We start from the raw sequence: 17906 nt of genomic DNA, 5'->3' as shown, positions 1-17906 counted from the left end.
GTGTTTTACCCGCATTCTGCCATATATTTCATGTTATAGCAGTCTCAGATGATGACCCAGCACGTGTTCATTTTCAGAACACTTTCACTGCAGATTTGACAAAACGCAAAGAAGGTACCAATGTGAGATTTCTAAAGATAGCTACAGCACTTAACCCAAAGTTTAAGACTCTGAAGTGCCTTCCAAAATCGGAGCAGGACAAGGTGTGGAGCATGCTTTCAGAAGTCTTAAAAGAGGAACACTCCGATATAGAAACTACAGAACCCAAACCACCAAAAAAGAAAATCAGCCTTCTGCTGGTGGCAGCTGACTCAGATGATGAAAATGAACATGCGTCAGTCTGCGCTGCTTTGGATCATTATTGAGCAGAACCCATCATCAGCATGGATGCATGTCCTCTGGAATCGTGGTTGAAACATGAAGGGACATACGAATTTTTAGCGCATCTGGCATGTAAATGTCTTGCAACACTGGCTAGAACAGTGCCATGCGAATGCCTGTTCTCACTTTCAGGTGATGTTGTAAACAAAAAACGGCCAGCATTATCTTCTGCAAATTTAAACAAATGTGTATGTCTGAGTGATTGGCTGAACAATAAGTAGGACTGAGCGGACTTTGTTTTGTTTTTGAATGCAGTTAATTTTTTGTGCATAATTCTACATTTGTAAGTGCAACTTTCATGATAAAGACATTGCACTACAGTGCTTGTATTAAGTGAATTGAAAAATATTATTTTATTTTTACAGTGCAAATAATTATAATAAAACTAAATATAAAGTGAGCACTGTACACTTCGTATTCTGTGTTGAAATTGAAATCAATATATTTGAAAATGTGGAAAACATCCAAAAATATATAAATAAATCATATTCTATTGTTTAACAGTGTGATTAATCATGATTAAGTTTTTTTATATAGCTTGACAGCCCTAAAAGATACATATGCTAAACATTGTGAAGTGCTCAGATACTATGGTAATGAGGGCATAGATAGATAGATTCAGCAACCCTTAGTCATGTGATTAGTCCTAGGAAGGGATGCAGGCTTGGACTATACATTTCAATCTATTTCATACATAGTATGTCTACTGTCGGGTACTGCATCTTGAAGACTGTTTTATACATGCCCCATTTGCAGATATATATACACAGTGAACAAAAGAAGATGCTTATTTCTCAGGTTTAGTGGAAGTCTCCCTACTCCCAATGTTATCTGGCCAGTGTTGTTGTGTGTGTTTTCATGCACTAATGGTCAAATTCTGAGGACCCTTCTCTCAGGACTCACATTAAGTTAATTAGCCAGCTAGGTACTGAGAGCATTGAGGGCCTGATCCAAAACCCATTAAAGTCAATGGAAAGACTCCTATTGAACTCAAGGTACTCCAGATCAGGCCCTGAATGCCTGTCAAGTTTCAAGTTTCCACTGTCAGTGTGAATTTGCCTGAATAAGAACTGTGTAAAAATGGAGAGAAGGCTTCGAGGTTTGGCCTGTTTAAGCACGGGTGCCAATAATAAGTGTTTCCTGGCTAAATGACCAGTGACAAAAGCTGTAGAGAAAACTCTGGGAGCCCAGAAGAGGAAATCTGGTTGATTCAACTAGCATTCCAATCACAGTGCATCCCCCCTGCTCTAGGGCACAGGGAGAATCTAGCCTCCAGCAAGGGTGTTCTTGAGTTCTGAACGCCAGGGTGCTCCAAGGCCCACAGAGCACGCAGACTTGATAACTCATGGTTCTGGGGACGTGGTGGCAGCAAAACTGCCAAGTAGACCACTACTGGGTCCTTCCAATGCCATTTTTGGTGTGTGTGTGCGGGGGTGAGCATATCAAGAATGAAATGGAATAAGTCATGAGGATTTTCTCCTGGATCCCAATGCAGCATTTTCAAAGGAGCAGCCTTCTGTCTGAGGAAACAGAATGTTTAAAAAAAAAAAGTATTAATTTTTGTTTTGGGGGGTATCCTGATTTCTAGGTGTGGTAAAGATTTCCAGGCTTTCCTCCCTTCTGCTCACTAGTCATGTATAGCATGCAACAGGCCTGTTAGTTTGACAGCTGTAGTATGCAAGGTCTTGGAAAAATTTTTGAAGGAGAAAGTGTAGTTAAGGACATTGAGGTCAATGGTAATTGGGAAAATACAACATGGTTTTACAAAAGGTAGATCATGCCAAAACAACCTGATCTCCTTCTTTGAGAAGGTAACAGATTTTTTAGACAAAGGAAACACAGTGGATCTAATTACCTTGATTTCAGTAGGCATTTAATATGGTTCCACATGGAGAATTATTAGTTAAATTGGAAAAGATGGAGATCAATATGAAAATTGAAAGGTGGATAAGGAACTGGTTACAGGGGAGACGACAACAGGTCATACTGAAAGGTGAACTGTCAGGCTGGAGGGAGGTTACTAGTGGAGTTCCTCAGGGATCAGTTTTGGGACCAATCTTATTTAATCTTTTTATTTCTGACCTTGGCACAAAAAGTGGGAGTGTGCTAATAAAGTTTGTGGATGACACAAAGCTGGGAGGTCTTGCCAATATAGAGAAGGACAGGGATATCATACAGGAAGATCTGGATGACCTTGTAAACTGGAGTAATAGTAATAGGATGAAATTTAATAGTGAAAAGTGCAAGGTCATGCATTTAGGGATTAATAACAAGAATTTTTGTTAAAAGCTGGGGACTCATCAGTTGGAAGTAACAGAGGAGGAGAAGGACCTCAGAGTATTGGTTGATCACAGGATGACTATGAGCAGCCAATGTGATATGGCCGTGAAAAAAGCTAATGCGGTCTTGGGATGCATCAGGCGAGGTATTTCCAGTAGAGATAAGAAGGTGTTAGTACTGTTATACAGGGCACTGGTGAGACCTCATCTGGAATACTGTGTACAGTTCTGGTCTCCCTGTTTAAGAAGGATGAATTCAAACTGGAACAGGTACAGAGAAGGGCTACTAGGATGATCAGAGGAATGGAAAACCTGTCTTATGAAAGGAGACTCAAAGAGCTTGGCTTGTTTAGCATAACCAAAAGAAGGCTGAGGGGAGATATGATTGCTCTCTATAAATATATCAGAGGGATAAATACCAGAGAGGGAAAGGAATTATTTTAGCTCAGTACCAATGTGGGCACAAGAACAAATGGATATAAACTGGCCATCAGGAAGTTTAGACTTGAAATTAGATGAAGGTTTCTCACCATCAGGGGAGTGAAGTTCTGGAACAGCCTTCCAAGGGGAGCAGTGGGGGCAAAAGACATATCTGGCTTCAAGTCTAAGCTTGATAAGTTTATGGAGGGGATGGTCTGATGGGATAGCCTAATTTTGGCAGTTAATTGATCTTTGACTGTTAGCGGTAAATATGCCCAATGGCCTGTGATGGGATGTTAGATGGGGTGGGATCTGAGTTACTACAGAGAATTCTCTCCTGGCTGTCTGGCTGGTGAGTCTTGCCCACATGCTCAAGGTTTAGCTGATCACTATATTTGGGGTCAGGAAGGAATTTTCCTCCAGGGTAGATTTGCAGAGGCCCTGGGAGTTTTTCGCCTTCCTCCGCAGCGTGGGGCACGGGTCACTTGCTGGAGAATTCTCTGCACCTTGAAGTCTTTAAACCATTATTTGAGGACTTCAATAGCTCAGACATAGGTTAGGGGTTTATTACAGGAGTGGGTGGCTAAGATTCTGTGGTCTGCGTTGTGCTGGAGGTCAGACTAGACAATCATAATGGTCCTTTCTGACCTTAAAGTCTATGAGTCTATGAGCTCTTCTAATGTTTCTCTACCCAAGACTTGCGTCCTGTCTCCTTATCCCGCTACTACAGATGCTAGCCTGGAACAAAGCCCATAACGGTGAAATTAAAAAGTTCATGGGCCAAAACTTTTGAGTTACACTGGTGCAATCCAACTTAAGTCAAGAGGCTTGCACCTATGTACAGTAACTGAGAGGATAACTTTACCTGAACCCATATTTTTGAAAGTATTTAAGTGCCCAAGTCCCATTGAAATCAGTGGGAGTTAGGTGCCTAAATACCTTTAAAATCTGGTTCCTTGTTTCTGTTTCTACAGCTCTGGCATGGATTTTGCATGCTTTCGCTTTACAAATGCGGTAGCATTAAAAAAATCTGGAGATGAGGTGCATGACATTGCTGGTACTATCACAACTTCTTGCATGTCGGGGTGTCTATAGGGAGGGCTCTCAGGAAATTGACAAAGGGATATGGAGCCTTTCATCTCTAGAATGTAAGAACGGCCATACTGGGTCAGACCATAGGTCCATCTAGCCAAGTATCCTGTCTTCCGACAGTGGACAATGCCAGGTGCCCCAGAGGGAATGAACAGAACAAGTAATCATCAAGTGATCCATCCCCTGTCGCCCATTCCCAGCTTCTGGCAAACAGAGGCTAAGGACACTTAGGTTAGAAATTCACACAAGCAGCTCTCTTTCAGAACTCTGTTCTATTTAGTGACAGCCCCAACCTTTATGCGAGCTGCAGTAGAGTTCAGCTTTCCTATTTGCATACAAGATCACTGTACTACTACAGTAGAACCTCAGAATTACAAACACCTCGGGAATAGAGGTTGTTCATAACTCTGAAACGTTCATAACTCTCAACAAAACATTATGGTTGTTCTTTCAAAAGTTTACCGCTGGACATTGACTGAATACAGCTTTGAAACTTTACTATGCAGAAGAAAAATGCTGCTTTCCCCCTTTTTTTTTTTAGTAGTTTACATTTAACACGATACTGTATTTGTCTTTTTTTTTTTTTTTTGTCTCTGCTGTGGCCTGACTGCATACTTCCATTTCTAAATGAGGTGTGTCGTTGACTGCTTCGTATCTCTGGTGTTCGTAACTCAGAGGTTCTACTGTAGTATTTATCTCATTAGTAAAAGTATTTTAATATAGCTGTAGATGAATGATGACCTATGCATGTAGAGTGTGTGTGTGTGACATTTATATCTGCAACTATGTATAAGTAATAAATCGGTGTGTGTGTCACTGCTGATTCACTAGTAGTACATATTACACCATATTAATGTTGTTTATTTCCGTTGAGCCATAGGTGCGTGACATTTCAAAAATATAAGACTGTTCTTTTCCCCATAGAGCTTACTGCCAAATACTCTACATGAATGGAATATATTAGGGGTTATTCTTCAGGCAATCATTTTGGATTACTAGTTTTTATATTGAACACCTGGCATGTTTGGACAGTTGGCAGGTTGGGTTGATTATTTGTCTAAAAGAGGGTGGGAATAGCACATATTTCAGTAGTAAGGACAAGGATTTCTGATGAGCGGGGGGGGGGTTTGTTGTTTTTTTTTGTTTTTTTATTCTTCCATCACTGTCAATCTGTTGGGGTCAGAAGAGTGCTGAAAAAGATCACTAGAGAATAAATGATTTCTTCGTGGAGTTATTTTAAACAGTCAACTAATGGAAAGTTTCTTTGATCTATTTTAGTTGAAGTTGATTCATTCTGTTAATTACTGTGTTTGAACTGGGTAAGCAGGGATTTTCTTGTGTTGCTGCATCCTTGGGTAGTTTGACTTTTTAAGTGTCAGGCACGTAACTTTGATGAAACCTTTGAAGAGAGGTATTGTCATTCTAGTATTTAAAGAATAAGGTTATGATATCCATTAATGATAAATGTACCCAAAAGCAACTAAAGGTATATTGTTTCTGTCATGTGATTGGGAACTCATATGTACATGTGTTTAGTTCTCTGTGTGAGATTTGTCAAAGGCAGAAAGGACAATTCGGCATTGCAAAATCATTTTGATGAAAAATTTCTGACCAGCTCGAGCTTTGATCCTACCATAACTGAAGTCCTTGGGAGTTAGACCAATAAGAGCAGGAGCAGTGTCTTAAAGAATAAAATTACCATTTTCATTAGGGTCTTTCATCATTACAGATCAGTTCAGTCTTAGTTGGGATTCTAACTTTGGTATGTTAGAATTTCAAGACGTGCAGTTAAAATACACACTGGTAGATTCTCAACTGGGGTAAATTGTCATAAATTTACACTCTCTGAGGCTATGCCCCAGGGTGTTATCTTGGCAATTTAGCTTATGCATTTTTGTAACTCTCACTAGGCACATAAGTACTTTTCTAAATCTAGCCCCAAGGTACTTTTGAAAATAGGATCTGGGCTCTTATTCACTTAGGCACTTCTACATTACCATTAAGAGCACAATTTTCAGAACTTGCTCTCTGCAACATTTTAAGTTGGGATCAGAGATATTTGTACAGCTTCCATAGGGACAGGTTTTGTTGTAGTTTTTCCCTTTAAGATGTGCGCATTGGATGAAGCCTTATATAAATGTTTGAATCAGCAATCTCCTTAAAATGTAAAGTGATAATGAGGAAGAACATGAAAAGCTAGAAAAGCAAGAATTTCAGAAATTGATTTCTTTACAAACTAGGGAAGATAGGGGTTCAACTGCCTAGGTCAGATGCGGGAGGTGTGCTCAAAGGTTGCCTAGCGTGTTGGGTCCCTCAGCCAAGTTCACACAGAATGGTCAGAGATGGAGGAGAAGGACTTTCCTTATAATCTTTAGCTTAACAGATAGGGTACTCACTCCAGATGTGGGAAATGCCTGGTTCAAGTCCTCACTTTGTCTGAGGGGCAGAAGGGATCTGAACAGGGATTGGCCACCTCTCAGGTAAGGGTCTTAATCGCTGGGCTACGGGATATTCGGATGTGGGGTTCCCTCAGTCTCTTCTGTTGAGTTTGTTCCATATTAATTAATTGAATAATTAAATATTAATTGGCCAGAGAAAGAATTAGAATGACTCTATAGTCTAGTGTAGTGGTAGGCAACGTGCGGCCCGCAGGCCTTACATGGCCCATCAGGGTAATCCGCGAGACAGTTTGTTTACATTGACTGTCCCTGCGGCCTGCACCACTTCCCGCAGCTCCCATTGGCGGGGAACAGTGAAATGCGGCCACTGGGAGCTGTGGGCGGCCATGCCTGTGGATGGTCAATGTAAACAAACTGTCTTGCGGCCTGCCAGCAGATTACCCTGACGGGCTGCTTGCTATCTAGTGGCTAGAGAGGTGACGAATCCCTGTTCAAATCCTTTCTCCCCCTGAGATGAAGGGGGAACTTGAACAGAGGGTTTCCTGCATCCTGGGTGAGTACCCTGTCCACTGGGCTAAAGGTTATGAGGGAGGACCAGCCCCCCGCTGTTTTGTTTTAGGCCCTGTATGTGACTTAGGCAGCCAAATGCCTATCTTCCTCTGGTTCGCGGACCACAAACAGAGATCAGTGCCTCCTTGTAGCCTGCACTTAAGTGTCTGTCTCTGTGAGAAGGGTGGGGCTTAGCATACACCCCTCTACTTGGCATCTCCGATTGGCTAGTTTAGGCAGCTTCCGTGTAGTGTGCTAGCTTTGTGAATCCTATTTGAAAGCACCTCTCTCTCCCATTCGTTGCATAGGGAGACTTTATTCAGGCTTCATGCATCACAGTGTTGTTCCTGTCATTTTCTAGTCACTGCAATGCTCAACATAACAATGCCTAAGTCCCTTTGTGGATCTGGGCCTTAGTTTCTTAACTATGTTAGGCCTAAATGTTGCTTGACTCTCCTTGTTGGGTGGAGTGTGTTCACATCTGTGCAAGGATAAGAACATGGGACATGCTTTCCCCATTGATTCCTGCAGTCTGAGTCAATACCTGGATCCTGGGCTGGAGGAACATTCAGTATATAGTGTTCCCTGTAACTGTAAGTGAAACATATTATGATTCTGTGCAATACAAAGAACTCGTTATTTCTTAACATATGCAGCCGGAGTTGTATTGCACAGCTGAAAGGCCCTATCTGTAGAAAATGTGAGAAGGTATTCACACAGATTGTAAGGCTGGAAGGAACAATTATGAACATCTAGTTTGACTTTCTGCATAACACAGATCATAGAATTTCATCCAGTGATTCCTTCCTGAAGCCCAATATCCTGTGGCCAAAATGCTATGCACTTCTTTAAAAAATGTAGGGGTTCAGTGTCTGAGGATGGCAGCACTGAACAATATTGCTGCTAACCTATTATCTACAAGTGAAATTTACTCCAATGTGCAATATTGACGTGCAGTACTAAGGTAGCACTTGTCAGAGTCCAAGCGCTTTATGAAAAGTGGGTCTCATTCACCCAGGTTGTTGCAGGGGTTGTCCCTCCCTGTGCCCAAAGAGGGGTTCACTCCCCAGTGAGGGCAGGAGATGCTTATTATGAAGTTAATTGGACAAACATGATAGCATTCTCAGATCTGGATATCTAATGTCAGGTTATTAATGAGAGATGAGGTTACGTAGCACTTCTAGAAATCACAGGCCACATTTATTTAGGCACCTAAATATGAATTTGGGAGCTTATTGTTAGGAATCTAGGTATGAAAACTTATTTAAGTTAAATAATCATTATTTACAACTACCATAGTTTGACCTCAGCCTCGGTGCATGGCTCAGACCCATACTGGTGATTTAAGAGTTCTGTGCCTGGCATGAGAGTAGGAAAAGACATCCAAAATAACTGGGAGGAGATAAAATAAGAGGTGTCCTTTTAGAACAATCTATCAATGTAATAAAAAAAATGACTTCTTCCAAATGCCTTTTGTTGTTGAAAAAATATACCTCATCGTTCCCAGACAGATCTACATGCGGTAATACACACAGACTACCAGAAATGAGTCTCATATGCACATTTGAAAATACTCCATATGTATATATCACAAATGCTGTCCTTTTATAGCTGCTGCCATCTAACTTGGGTCAGATGCTTTTAAAACATAGAATATACATAATGTTCCCCTTTTTATATCTGCTCATCAGTTTTCTTTATTTCTGCTAGTGAGTTCTCTGATTTTGCCTGTGTGATACTTTCTTAATAGTGTCTGGACTGTATTTTCTTCTCTTGCATTTGTCTGGACTGTTTTGTGTCTTTTAAATTGTACTTGTGGCTTACTATGTAACAAAGACTAATACTATTTTTGGTGATTTCCAGTGTCATATATTAGGACTGTCAAGCAATTAAAAAAAATTAATCACACTGTTAAACAATAATAGAATACCATTTAAATATTTTTGATGTTTTCTACGTTTTCAAATATATTGATTTGAGTTACAACACAGAATACAAAATGTACAATGTTCACTTTATATTTATTTTTATTAAAAATATTTACACTGTAAAAAAACAAAAGAAATAGTATTTTTCAATTCACCTAATACAAGTACTGTAGTGCAATCTCTTTATCATGAAGGTTGAACTTACAAATGTAGAATTATGTAAAAAAAAACCCTGCATCCAAAAATAAAGTAGTGTAAAACTTTAGAGCCTACAAGTCCACTCAGTCCTACGTCTTGTTCAGACAATCGCTCAAACACATTTTTTTACATTTGTAGGAGATAATGCTGCCTGCTTCTTGTTTACAATGTCACCTGAAAGTGAGAACAGGCGTTCTCATGGCACTGTTGTAGCCGGCGTTACAAGATATTTACATGCCAGATGCGCTAAAGATTCATATGTCCCTTCATGCTTCAACCGCCATTCCAGAGAATGTGCATCCATGCTGATGACAGGTTCTGCTTGATAACTAGCAGTGCAGACCAATGCATGTACTTTTTCATCATCTGACTCAGATGCCACTAACAGAAGGTTGATTTTTTTTTTTTTTTTTTTGTGGTTTGGGTTCTGTAGTTTCTGCATCAGAGTGTTGCTCTTTTAAGACTTCTGAAAGCATGCTCCACACCTTGTCCCTCTCAGATTTTGGACGGCACTTCAGATTCTTAAACCTTGGGTCGAGTGCTGTTGCTATCTTTTGAAATCTCACATTGGAATCTTCTTTGTGTTTTGTCAGATCTGCAGTGAAAGTGTTCTTAAATCAAATAACATATGCTGGGTTGTCATCCTAGACTAGCATAACACAAAATATATGGCAGAATGCAGGTAAAAGCATGGAGCAGAAGACATACAATTCTCCCCTAAAGGGTTCAGACACAAATGTAATTAACACTTTTTTTTTTTAACAATCATCATTAGCATGGAAGCATGTCCTCTGGAATGGTGGTCGAAGCACAAAGTGGCATATGAATGTTTGGCATATCTGGAACATAAATACATTGCAATGCCAGCTTCAACAGTGCCATGTGAACGCCTGTTGTTAGCTTCCGGTGACATTGTAAATAAGAAGTGGGAGCATTATCTCTAGTAAATATAGACACCATCATAGGACCTAACCACATCAGCCACACAATCAGGGGCTTGTTCACCTGCACATCTGCCAATGCGATATATGCCATCATGTGCCAGCAATGCCCCTCTGCCATGTACATTGGCCATACCGGACAGTCTCTTCGCAAACGACACAAATCTGACATCAGGAATTATAACATTCAGAAAACAGTAGGAGAACACTTCGAGCTCCCTGGTCACTCAATAACAGACTTTAAAAGTGGCAGTTCTTCAACAAAAAAACTTTAAAAACTTTAAAAAAACCAACAAGAAACTGCAGAACTGGAATTAATTTGCAAACTGGACACCATCAAATTAGGCCTGAATAGAGACTGGGAGTGGATGGGTCACTACAGAAACTAAATCAATTTGTTAGTCTCTAAGGTGCCACAAGTACTCCTTGTTGTTTTTACAAAAACTAATTTCCTCTTCCTAAATACTCACACCTTCCTGTCAACGTTTCAAATGGGCCACCTTGTTTACATTGATCTCATTAACATTACAGAAGTGATTTCCGCTCCTTTTGTTAACTGTTGAGAATTGCCTACTTCCAACTTAAATTGAATTGGCTCGTTAGCACTGACCCCCCCACTTGGTAAGGCAACTCCCATCTTTTCATATGCTGTGTATTTATACCTCCCTACTGTATGTTCCACTCCATGTGTCTGATGAAGTGGGTTTTAGCTCACGAAAGCTTATGCCCCAATAAATTGATTAGTCTCTAAAGTGCCACAAGGACTCCTCATTGTTTTTGCTGATACAGACTAACATGGCTACCACTCTGACACCTATAGACAAACTTGTTTCTCTTAGTGATTGACTGAACAAGAACTAGGACTGAGTGGACTTGTAGGCTCTAAAGATTTACATTGTTTTGTTATGGAGTGCAGTTATGTAACAAAAAAAAAATCTACATTTGAAAGTTCCACGGTCATGACAAAGAGATTGCACTACAGTACTAGTATGAGGGAATTGAAAAATACTATTTCTTTCGTTTGTCATTTTTATAGTGTAAATATTTGTAATCAAAAATAATAATACAAAGTGAGCACTGTACACTTTGTATTCTGTGTTGTAATTGAAATCAATACATTTGAAAATGTAGAAAAAATCCAAAAATATTTAATAAATTTTAATTGGTATTCTGTTGTTTAATAGTGTGATTTGAACTGTGATTAATCACAATTAATTTTTTTAGTCACGAATAATTTTTTTGAGTTAATCGCGTCTTTGCGTGAGTAAACTGCAATTAATTGACAGCCCTAATATATACCTATAAAACTTTTTTATTTAAGGATTTTGTAGTAGAGATCATTGTAGCTTTTACTAGAGTGCTATAACATATGTATGTGGCACTTTACGAATGTAAAAGGGAGATTCTGAGCTCTGCAAGGCAAGGCTTTACTTCCTTGCTCAAGCCAAACTGCCCTTACAGTCAGTGCAAATGTTACCTAAATAAGACTGTTTTGTCAGGCCTAATGCATGTAATAGCATACGCATGTCTTTTTTTGTACTAGTGTAGTCTATCACTGCCTCTCTGTGTGTATACAAAATAGAAAGATCATGTCTATATATCTAGATCATCAATCTTCCAGGACTGCCATGAAAATCTAACAGGGGAATTACATGACTTGTATAAATTGTGATTGAGCCAGCGATAGAACTTAGATCTCCTGCTCTGAACCTAGACTAATTAGGCAAAAATGAAGAAAAGAAACAAAGGTAATTACAGAAGAACATTGGCAATGAATTTTGGAAGCAGCCCCGAGCACCGCTAGCTTTTCTTCCACAATAGAATATTAATTCAAAATAGTAATCCATTTTTTCTGCACACAAGTAATCCATAACTTGGTGACAGACAGTAATTCACATTTATCTGTGGAAGAGTGGCAACAAAGACTTTGTCATAACTGCCTCTTCTGAGATTGTCCGAGGATAACAGATTTGTGAAAGCAAATACAAAAAAAATAAGCAAAAAAAAAAAAAACTGTTGAGAAATAAATCCTATTAGATCTTGTAATATGACTTGGCAGGGAGAGAAACCCACTGGGAGATTAGCAAACCAGTGAAGAAAAATATAGATTTACAATCTTAATTACAACAGCACCTCCTTCATGAATTCTAAAACATCTTCTCACTTACTGCATGTGAATAAGAGTTATGAGAGATGGAAAGAATTAGAGCCCAATTAAGACTGACAACTGCATTGTATGAAAATAGACAGGCATATACAAATATTTTTCTACGAACTGATGATGTGAGATAATTGTTTAGCTGTTTTGCAAATAATTTATCACACTGTAAATCAGACGTGGGTGTAATAATTACTGTTATTGAGGTGTTACTCCTTGATATCTATTCTCAACGTGTTTTTTCCTCAGTAAAATATTACAATTAAATATTGTCTGATTTTAAAGATTGGACATTGGTTGATGCAATGTTAATGCAGTTAGTCTTTCATAACATACATGAGAATTGATGGGCTCATTCCTTCAGAGGGCAAGTAGCAGTGCATTAGGAGAGACGTTATAGGAGATGGGAGTGGCTGAGTTCTGTGCAACACCATTTAACAGCCAGGTAAGTTGGGAGTGGTGCTGGTTGCACTCCGATTCCTAGCAGACATAACAGTTTCCAGGCTGTGGATGAAGACTTAGGACCGCTGTGATGGGCATGCCCAATATGACCCACTGTACCTTACTTTGGCTCTTTCATTTGGGAATCCAGGTACAGCTTGCAGTGCACCAAACTGAGCGCACCCCTTTTTGAACTGCACTGTGAGGTTGCTACCTACACAGCTTCTGAGCACAGCCTATACCCATCCCATCTGCACGTGGGAGGGACAAGCCATAGGTCATTAATTTTTTATTCATGCAGATTTCCATGGAAGGATATGACTAACACTTTAATGGCAGAATATGGCCCCAGCATCCTCATTAGCCATACTTAGACCTGCCAGGGACATCTTAATGTCTCCAAAGAAACTTAGAGACAGACCACTTTAAAAAAAGACTTGCTGAATGAATAAAATTAGGTTTAAAATTAACTTTGTAAACCAAGTACAGTAGAACTTACTTAGTTTGAACTCAGCTATAATGAAACTTCATTTAAGGTTTGCCATTGACTTCAAAGGGATCTAGGGTCTGGCCTTTTCCAAAAGTCTCAAGTTGCTTCTATGCATTTCAATGAATTTCCATTCCTGCTACACAGACGCTTCACTATGCTTATACCCCCCAACACACAGCCTGAATCCTATACCTAACACAGCCCATGCTCTAAGGCCCTGATCCAACAAAGCATTTAAGCATATGTGGAACTCTAAGTATGTGAATAGTCCCATCAAAGTCAAGGAATTTGTAAGGAAATGCATGGCATTTCAAGTACAAATCCTCTTCCAGGTTGCAAAAAGTCAAAAAATTCACTTCATAACGAGTACTTCAGCATTAGAGCTGCACTCCTGTTCACTGGGAGGAAGACGGTGCATAGATACGTATGCATGTAGCAAAACATGCCCAGATTCTTGCCCTGCCCTGCCCCTGATCCTGCCTCTCCTGTGTGGTTAGGCCTGGGATGCTGTGTTTCTGACAGGGGTGCCAAAATTCTGTCTTGCAGGGGGAGGGGAGTAGAATTTTCCCCGTAGTGAAATCCCACTGTGGTAATCCTTTGGGAACACAGAAATTATCAGTGACCAAATAAGTATTAAATACTGCACTGCAAGCCTATTATCAGGCTTAGCAGAGAAGGAATGGGAGAAGTTGCCACAAGCGAGCTGGGAGAGGGCTAAGGAAGAGTCACTAACTTCATACTTAATGCAGTTGCTCTTCATTAAGAGTGAAGGACTAGCCTTTCAGACAGGAAGTGCCCCCACACTTGAAGGGGAATAAAGGAAGTGCCCCCAAGAGACGGGGCTATTTTGGCAGTGAGGCCTTTTCCTGTTACACTGGAACAACTCTGCTTACAGTGATGTATTTTTGTGAAACAACGATTTCCCTACAGATATGTTCTAATCATATCTATATTTAGATCATCTATAGCTGTTCATAGTATGAATATGTTGTTTGTTTATCATGTAACTTTGACTCCTTCACCTGCACTCTTCCCATCCATCCATCTCTGTTGAACGTACTTTTAACATATCCCTCCTTTTGGGCAGCTTTCAGCAGCCACTGTATGTGATTAATTTTGCCATTCCAAACTCATGCCAGTAATATGTCCCCTGGCTCTCTCTGTAATTAACATGTAATAGACAAGTTTTGACATAACTTTCATGTACTGAATTACTTCCCTGTGTTGCGCACTTTAGAACTTCGGAGTTTGTGCAGATTCTCCTTTTAGAGTCTCCTGTTGTAACCCCTCCTATTATTTAATCCTGTCCATGTTGGTTGGTGGTATGTTTTGTCAGCAATGGGCTGTATTTGAGTGTGTTTGTTTAGTAAAGTTCAGAACTGCTACAATCCTGACACTTCAAACTGTTCAAATGTCAGCTTCAACTCTGAGGGCAAAATGGTCACACACAAATATTCAAACAATGTGCGGTGTAGGTTACAACAAACACATAGGAGGTCATGACTCTCCAGAATAGATGGAAGAGCTCTAGAAGGCCTCAAGAAAAGGAGTTCCTCTACACAACAATTTTTGTTGTACCACATCAATGGAAATGTTCTTTCTGGATTTCAAGAAGCATCTCTTAAAAATGCCACATCTGGTAGCATTAGCACTGAGTGCACAGAAAGTGGGTGCCATGGCATATCTAGACTCCTTTCTAAGAAAGCAATAAACTTCAGTCAAGAATGTTACCAGTGATTGTCTCAGGTGGAAAATTATAGCTAATTAGTGTGTGCAGTTGACACATTGATATTAATTTCCCAGAGACTGCTTCTCAGGTACCAGATTTATGGATACAATACAGTAATTCCTGGAGTGGAGTTTCTTGTGTTGTCAAAATAGTTTCTACCTGTTTCACAGAATGTATTGATTTAGGGCCTGATCCGAACCCATTGAAGCCATTGGAAGGTTTCCACTGATTTCATATTATGGGCAGTGGATCTGGCCCTGTTTGAGCACTTTGTAAGTACTCAGGAAAAAGAATCCCATCCAAAATATTTAGATAACTAAAGAAAGGCATGTGGTACTATTTTCCATAATATTCCTTACTGTCTCAGCGCTGCGTGGAAGAAAGTGTTCATGCTCGTTTTCCCATAGGGACTGGAAGGAATCCTATGAAATGATTATTTTCCACATGAAAAGAACAGAAAGTATTTGTACAGGCTTAGGGGTAGCAAACCTTTCAGGGGGAAGGTGAAAAGATGGTCGTGTTTTATGTATGAAATGTTCCAAGCTCTCAAGGAAGAGAGCTGGGTCATGTAAATAAGCAGTGACCACCAGGCTATCTGGATTCTCTACTAAAAGGGGACCTGATCCTGCAAACCTTTGCTTTCCTACATAATATTAGAACCCAGTCCTGCAACTACTTAAGCTAGTGAGTAATTTTACTGGGGTGACAAGTCTGAGTAGAATACTTGCATGAATGAAATTACTTACATGTTTTGTATTGTTTCAAGATTATGCTCTTAAGGCAATGAAATGGTACTGTGTGATTTAAGCACAATTTGCAACTGGATTTTTTGGATTTGGCCCAATGTCTCTTATTACTCAACAACTGTTTTGCCAGGCCACAATGGTGGTGAGTGGTCTGCAAAGCTCAGACTGAAACAGCAGATGAGATTTAGAGTTATACTCTGAGTCTTGTAGAGACATGAAGGCCCTAGAGAAGACTGGCATGATGGATACTGCTGCAATCAGAGTTCTGGGGAACTCAGTAATGTATCCATTTGTCCAATTTGTATTATGTCACTTTAATTGGGAGAGGCCTTAAAATAAGTCAGTTCAGTGATAGTGCTTCTGATTCAAGGAGGATTATAGCCTATAAACTATGGGAGGAATGCCATACTTCAGCAGTTTTAACGATACAGCCTTTGGCTTCAAATGTTTGTGACCCAAACCAATTTATTATTATTGCTTCTTGACTATTTGTATTTGTTCTGACTTTTTTTTTTTTTTTTTGGCCGGGGGAGGAAGGATGGCAGGTGGATGGTAGATATTTATTGCTGCATACTGGCAATACATTTTATCTTGAAGGGGCATTCACCTATTAACCACTTGTGAAATTGACCCAAGGGTAATGTCACAGCTGATAGATAACCAGGAGACCTAAGATCAGTCTGTGACAAACATAACAAAAATCTCAAGCCAAGGGCTAAAATCGCAGTGGAAGCAGAGTTTCTCCTTTACAGTGCCGATTCAAACTGGAAGCAAGCAGAAGCTTGTGCATGGTATGGGAGAGGTACCAAGCGGTGACTCTCTGCTCCCAGGTGATAAACTCCTCCCGACAAAGTACCGACTCGGGAGGTTACAACGCAGATCTGCGGAGGAGGAAGAAATAGACGGGGTCCCCGCGATGTGAGAGCTCGCTGCACTCAAACTTTCCCAAGTCTGGCCTGAGGGCTCTCTGCTCGCTACAGTGATATTCCGTCCGGTTCAAAAGTTCCCTTCTTGGGGAAGCTGTGGGAGGAAGATCCCCTTGGGGCCGTGGCGAAGACTAGGAGCAGGTCTTGTGTCTCAGTGGTGGGGGTGGCTGTTGGCTTTTCCTCCACCCCATTGCTCTCCCCTGGGGGCTCCCAAGTCAGCGCCCACCAGTTTGGGATTTATCTTTCCTGCGTGGACCGCTTTTCTTAACCTTCTTCTTCCCCCTTCATCCCTGCAGCATCTGCCTCAGCCTGGTCCTTGCGCTGCCGAGCGAAGGGGCCGGGTAGAAATGCCGGGCAGCTCATCGAGATGAGAATGCAGCTGCCCCTGGCGCTGGAGCGGGGTAGAGGGAGGAAGGGGGAGACGCACCCAGCGGCTGGGATACAGCGGGGGAAAGAGAATGAGGAGAGGAGCGGGCGCCCACGCACACACACACAGGCGGAGAGCAAGGGGACACCCCCACCCCCACACAGTTCTCCAGGCGCGCAGCTGCACCCAGAGTCAGGCACCCCACGCCCAGTGCCCGAGACAAAGAGTGACAGAGCGGGGCACAGACACCGCCCGAGAACCGGGCCCCGGGGCTGAGATGCACCCGGGAGAAAGCGGGGCCGAGGGGAGACAGGCCCCCGCCCACACTGACTGACAGCGGGACGCGGACACACACACACACACACACACAGACCGAAAGACACAGACACACAGATTGTGACAGACGCCTCAGGGACTGGCAGCCACACACCGAAAGAGGCTGATACGCACACCTGGCGCCTGAGCGAGTCACACACACAGGGTGATCACACACACACACTGATTACACACACAGACGGTGATCACACACACACACGGCGATCTCACACACAGGGCCATCACACACAGAGACAGGGTGATCACACACACGGCAATCACAGGGTGATTTCTCTCTCTCTCACACACACACACACACACACACACCGTGATCGCGCACACCCCTCCAGTGACAGGGAGGACGCCAGGCTCCGCTCCGCGCGGAATCTGAGCTCAGCAGCAGCAAACCCGCCCTGGGTCTCGTCCTTTTCTCTCTCTCTCTCTCTCTTTCCATCTGGTCAAACGGCACCTACCCAAGCCCTGAAAAAATGCCTGCCCGTGAAGCGAGGAGAGGGCGCCGGGTCTGTAAATAAGAAGTGAGTACTGG

General features: G+C 41.4%; 1 protein-coding gene across 2 annotated transcripts in view; it reads left to right on the top strand.

Moving 5' to 3' along the window:
• KCNK2 (potassium two pore domain channel subfamily K member 2) overlaps positions 1 to 17906 on the top strand; it is a 211503-nt gene that overhangs the window by 58244 nt on the left and 135353 nt on the right. The window contains exon 1 of one of the 2 annotated variants that reach the window (XM_084623766.1): positions 17153 to 17895. The exons of the other annotated variant lie outside the window; for it this stretch is intronic. Coding sequence (XP_084479892.1) covers position 17895 — 1 coding nt within the window. The 5' untranslated portion in view covers positions 17153 to 17894. Of the gene's footprint in view, positions 1 to 17152; positions 17896 to 17906 lie in introns of those variants that run through there. 2 annotated transcript variants of the gene reach the window in all.

The sequence above is a fragment of the Lepidochelys olivacea genome (genome assembly GCF_965140295.1).
Source record: "Lepidochelys olivacea isolate rLepOli2 genome assembly, chromosome: 3".
NCBI classification, from domain to species: Eukaryota; Metazoa; Chordata; order Testudines; family Cheloniidae; genus Lepidochelys; species Lepidochelys olivacea.
The sequence above is the reverse complement of the archived record's forward strand: the minus strand, read 5'-3'. Positions and strand labels throughout refer to the sequence as shown.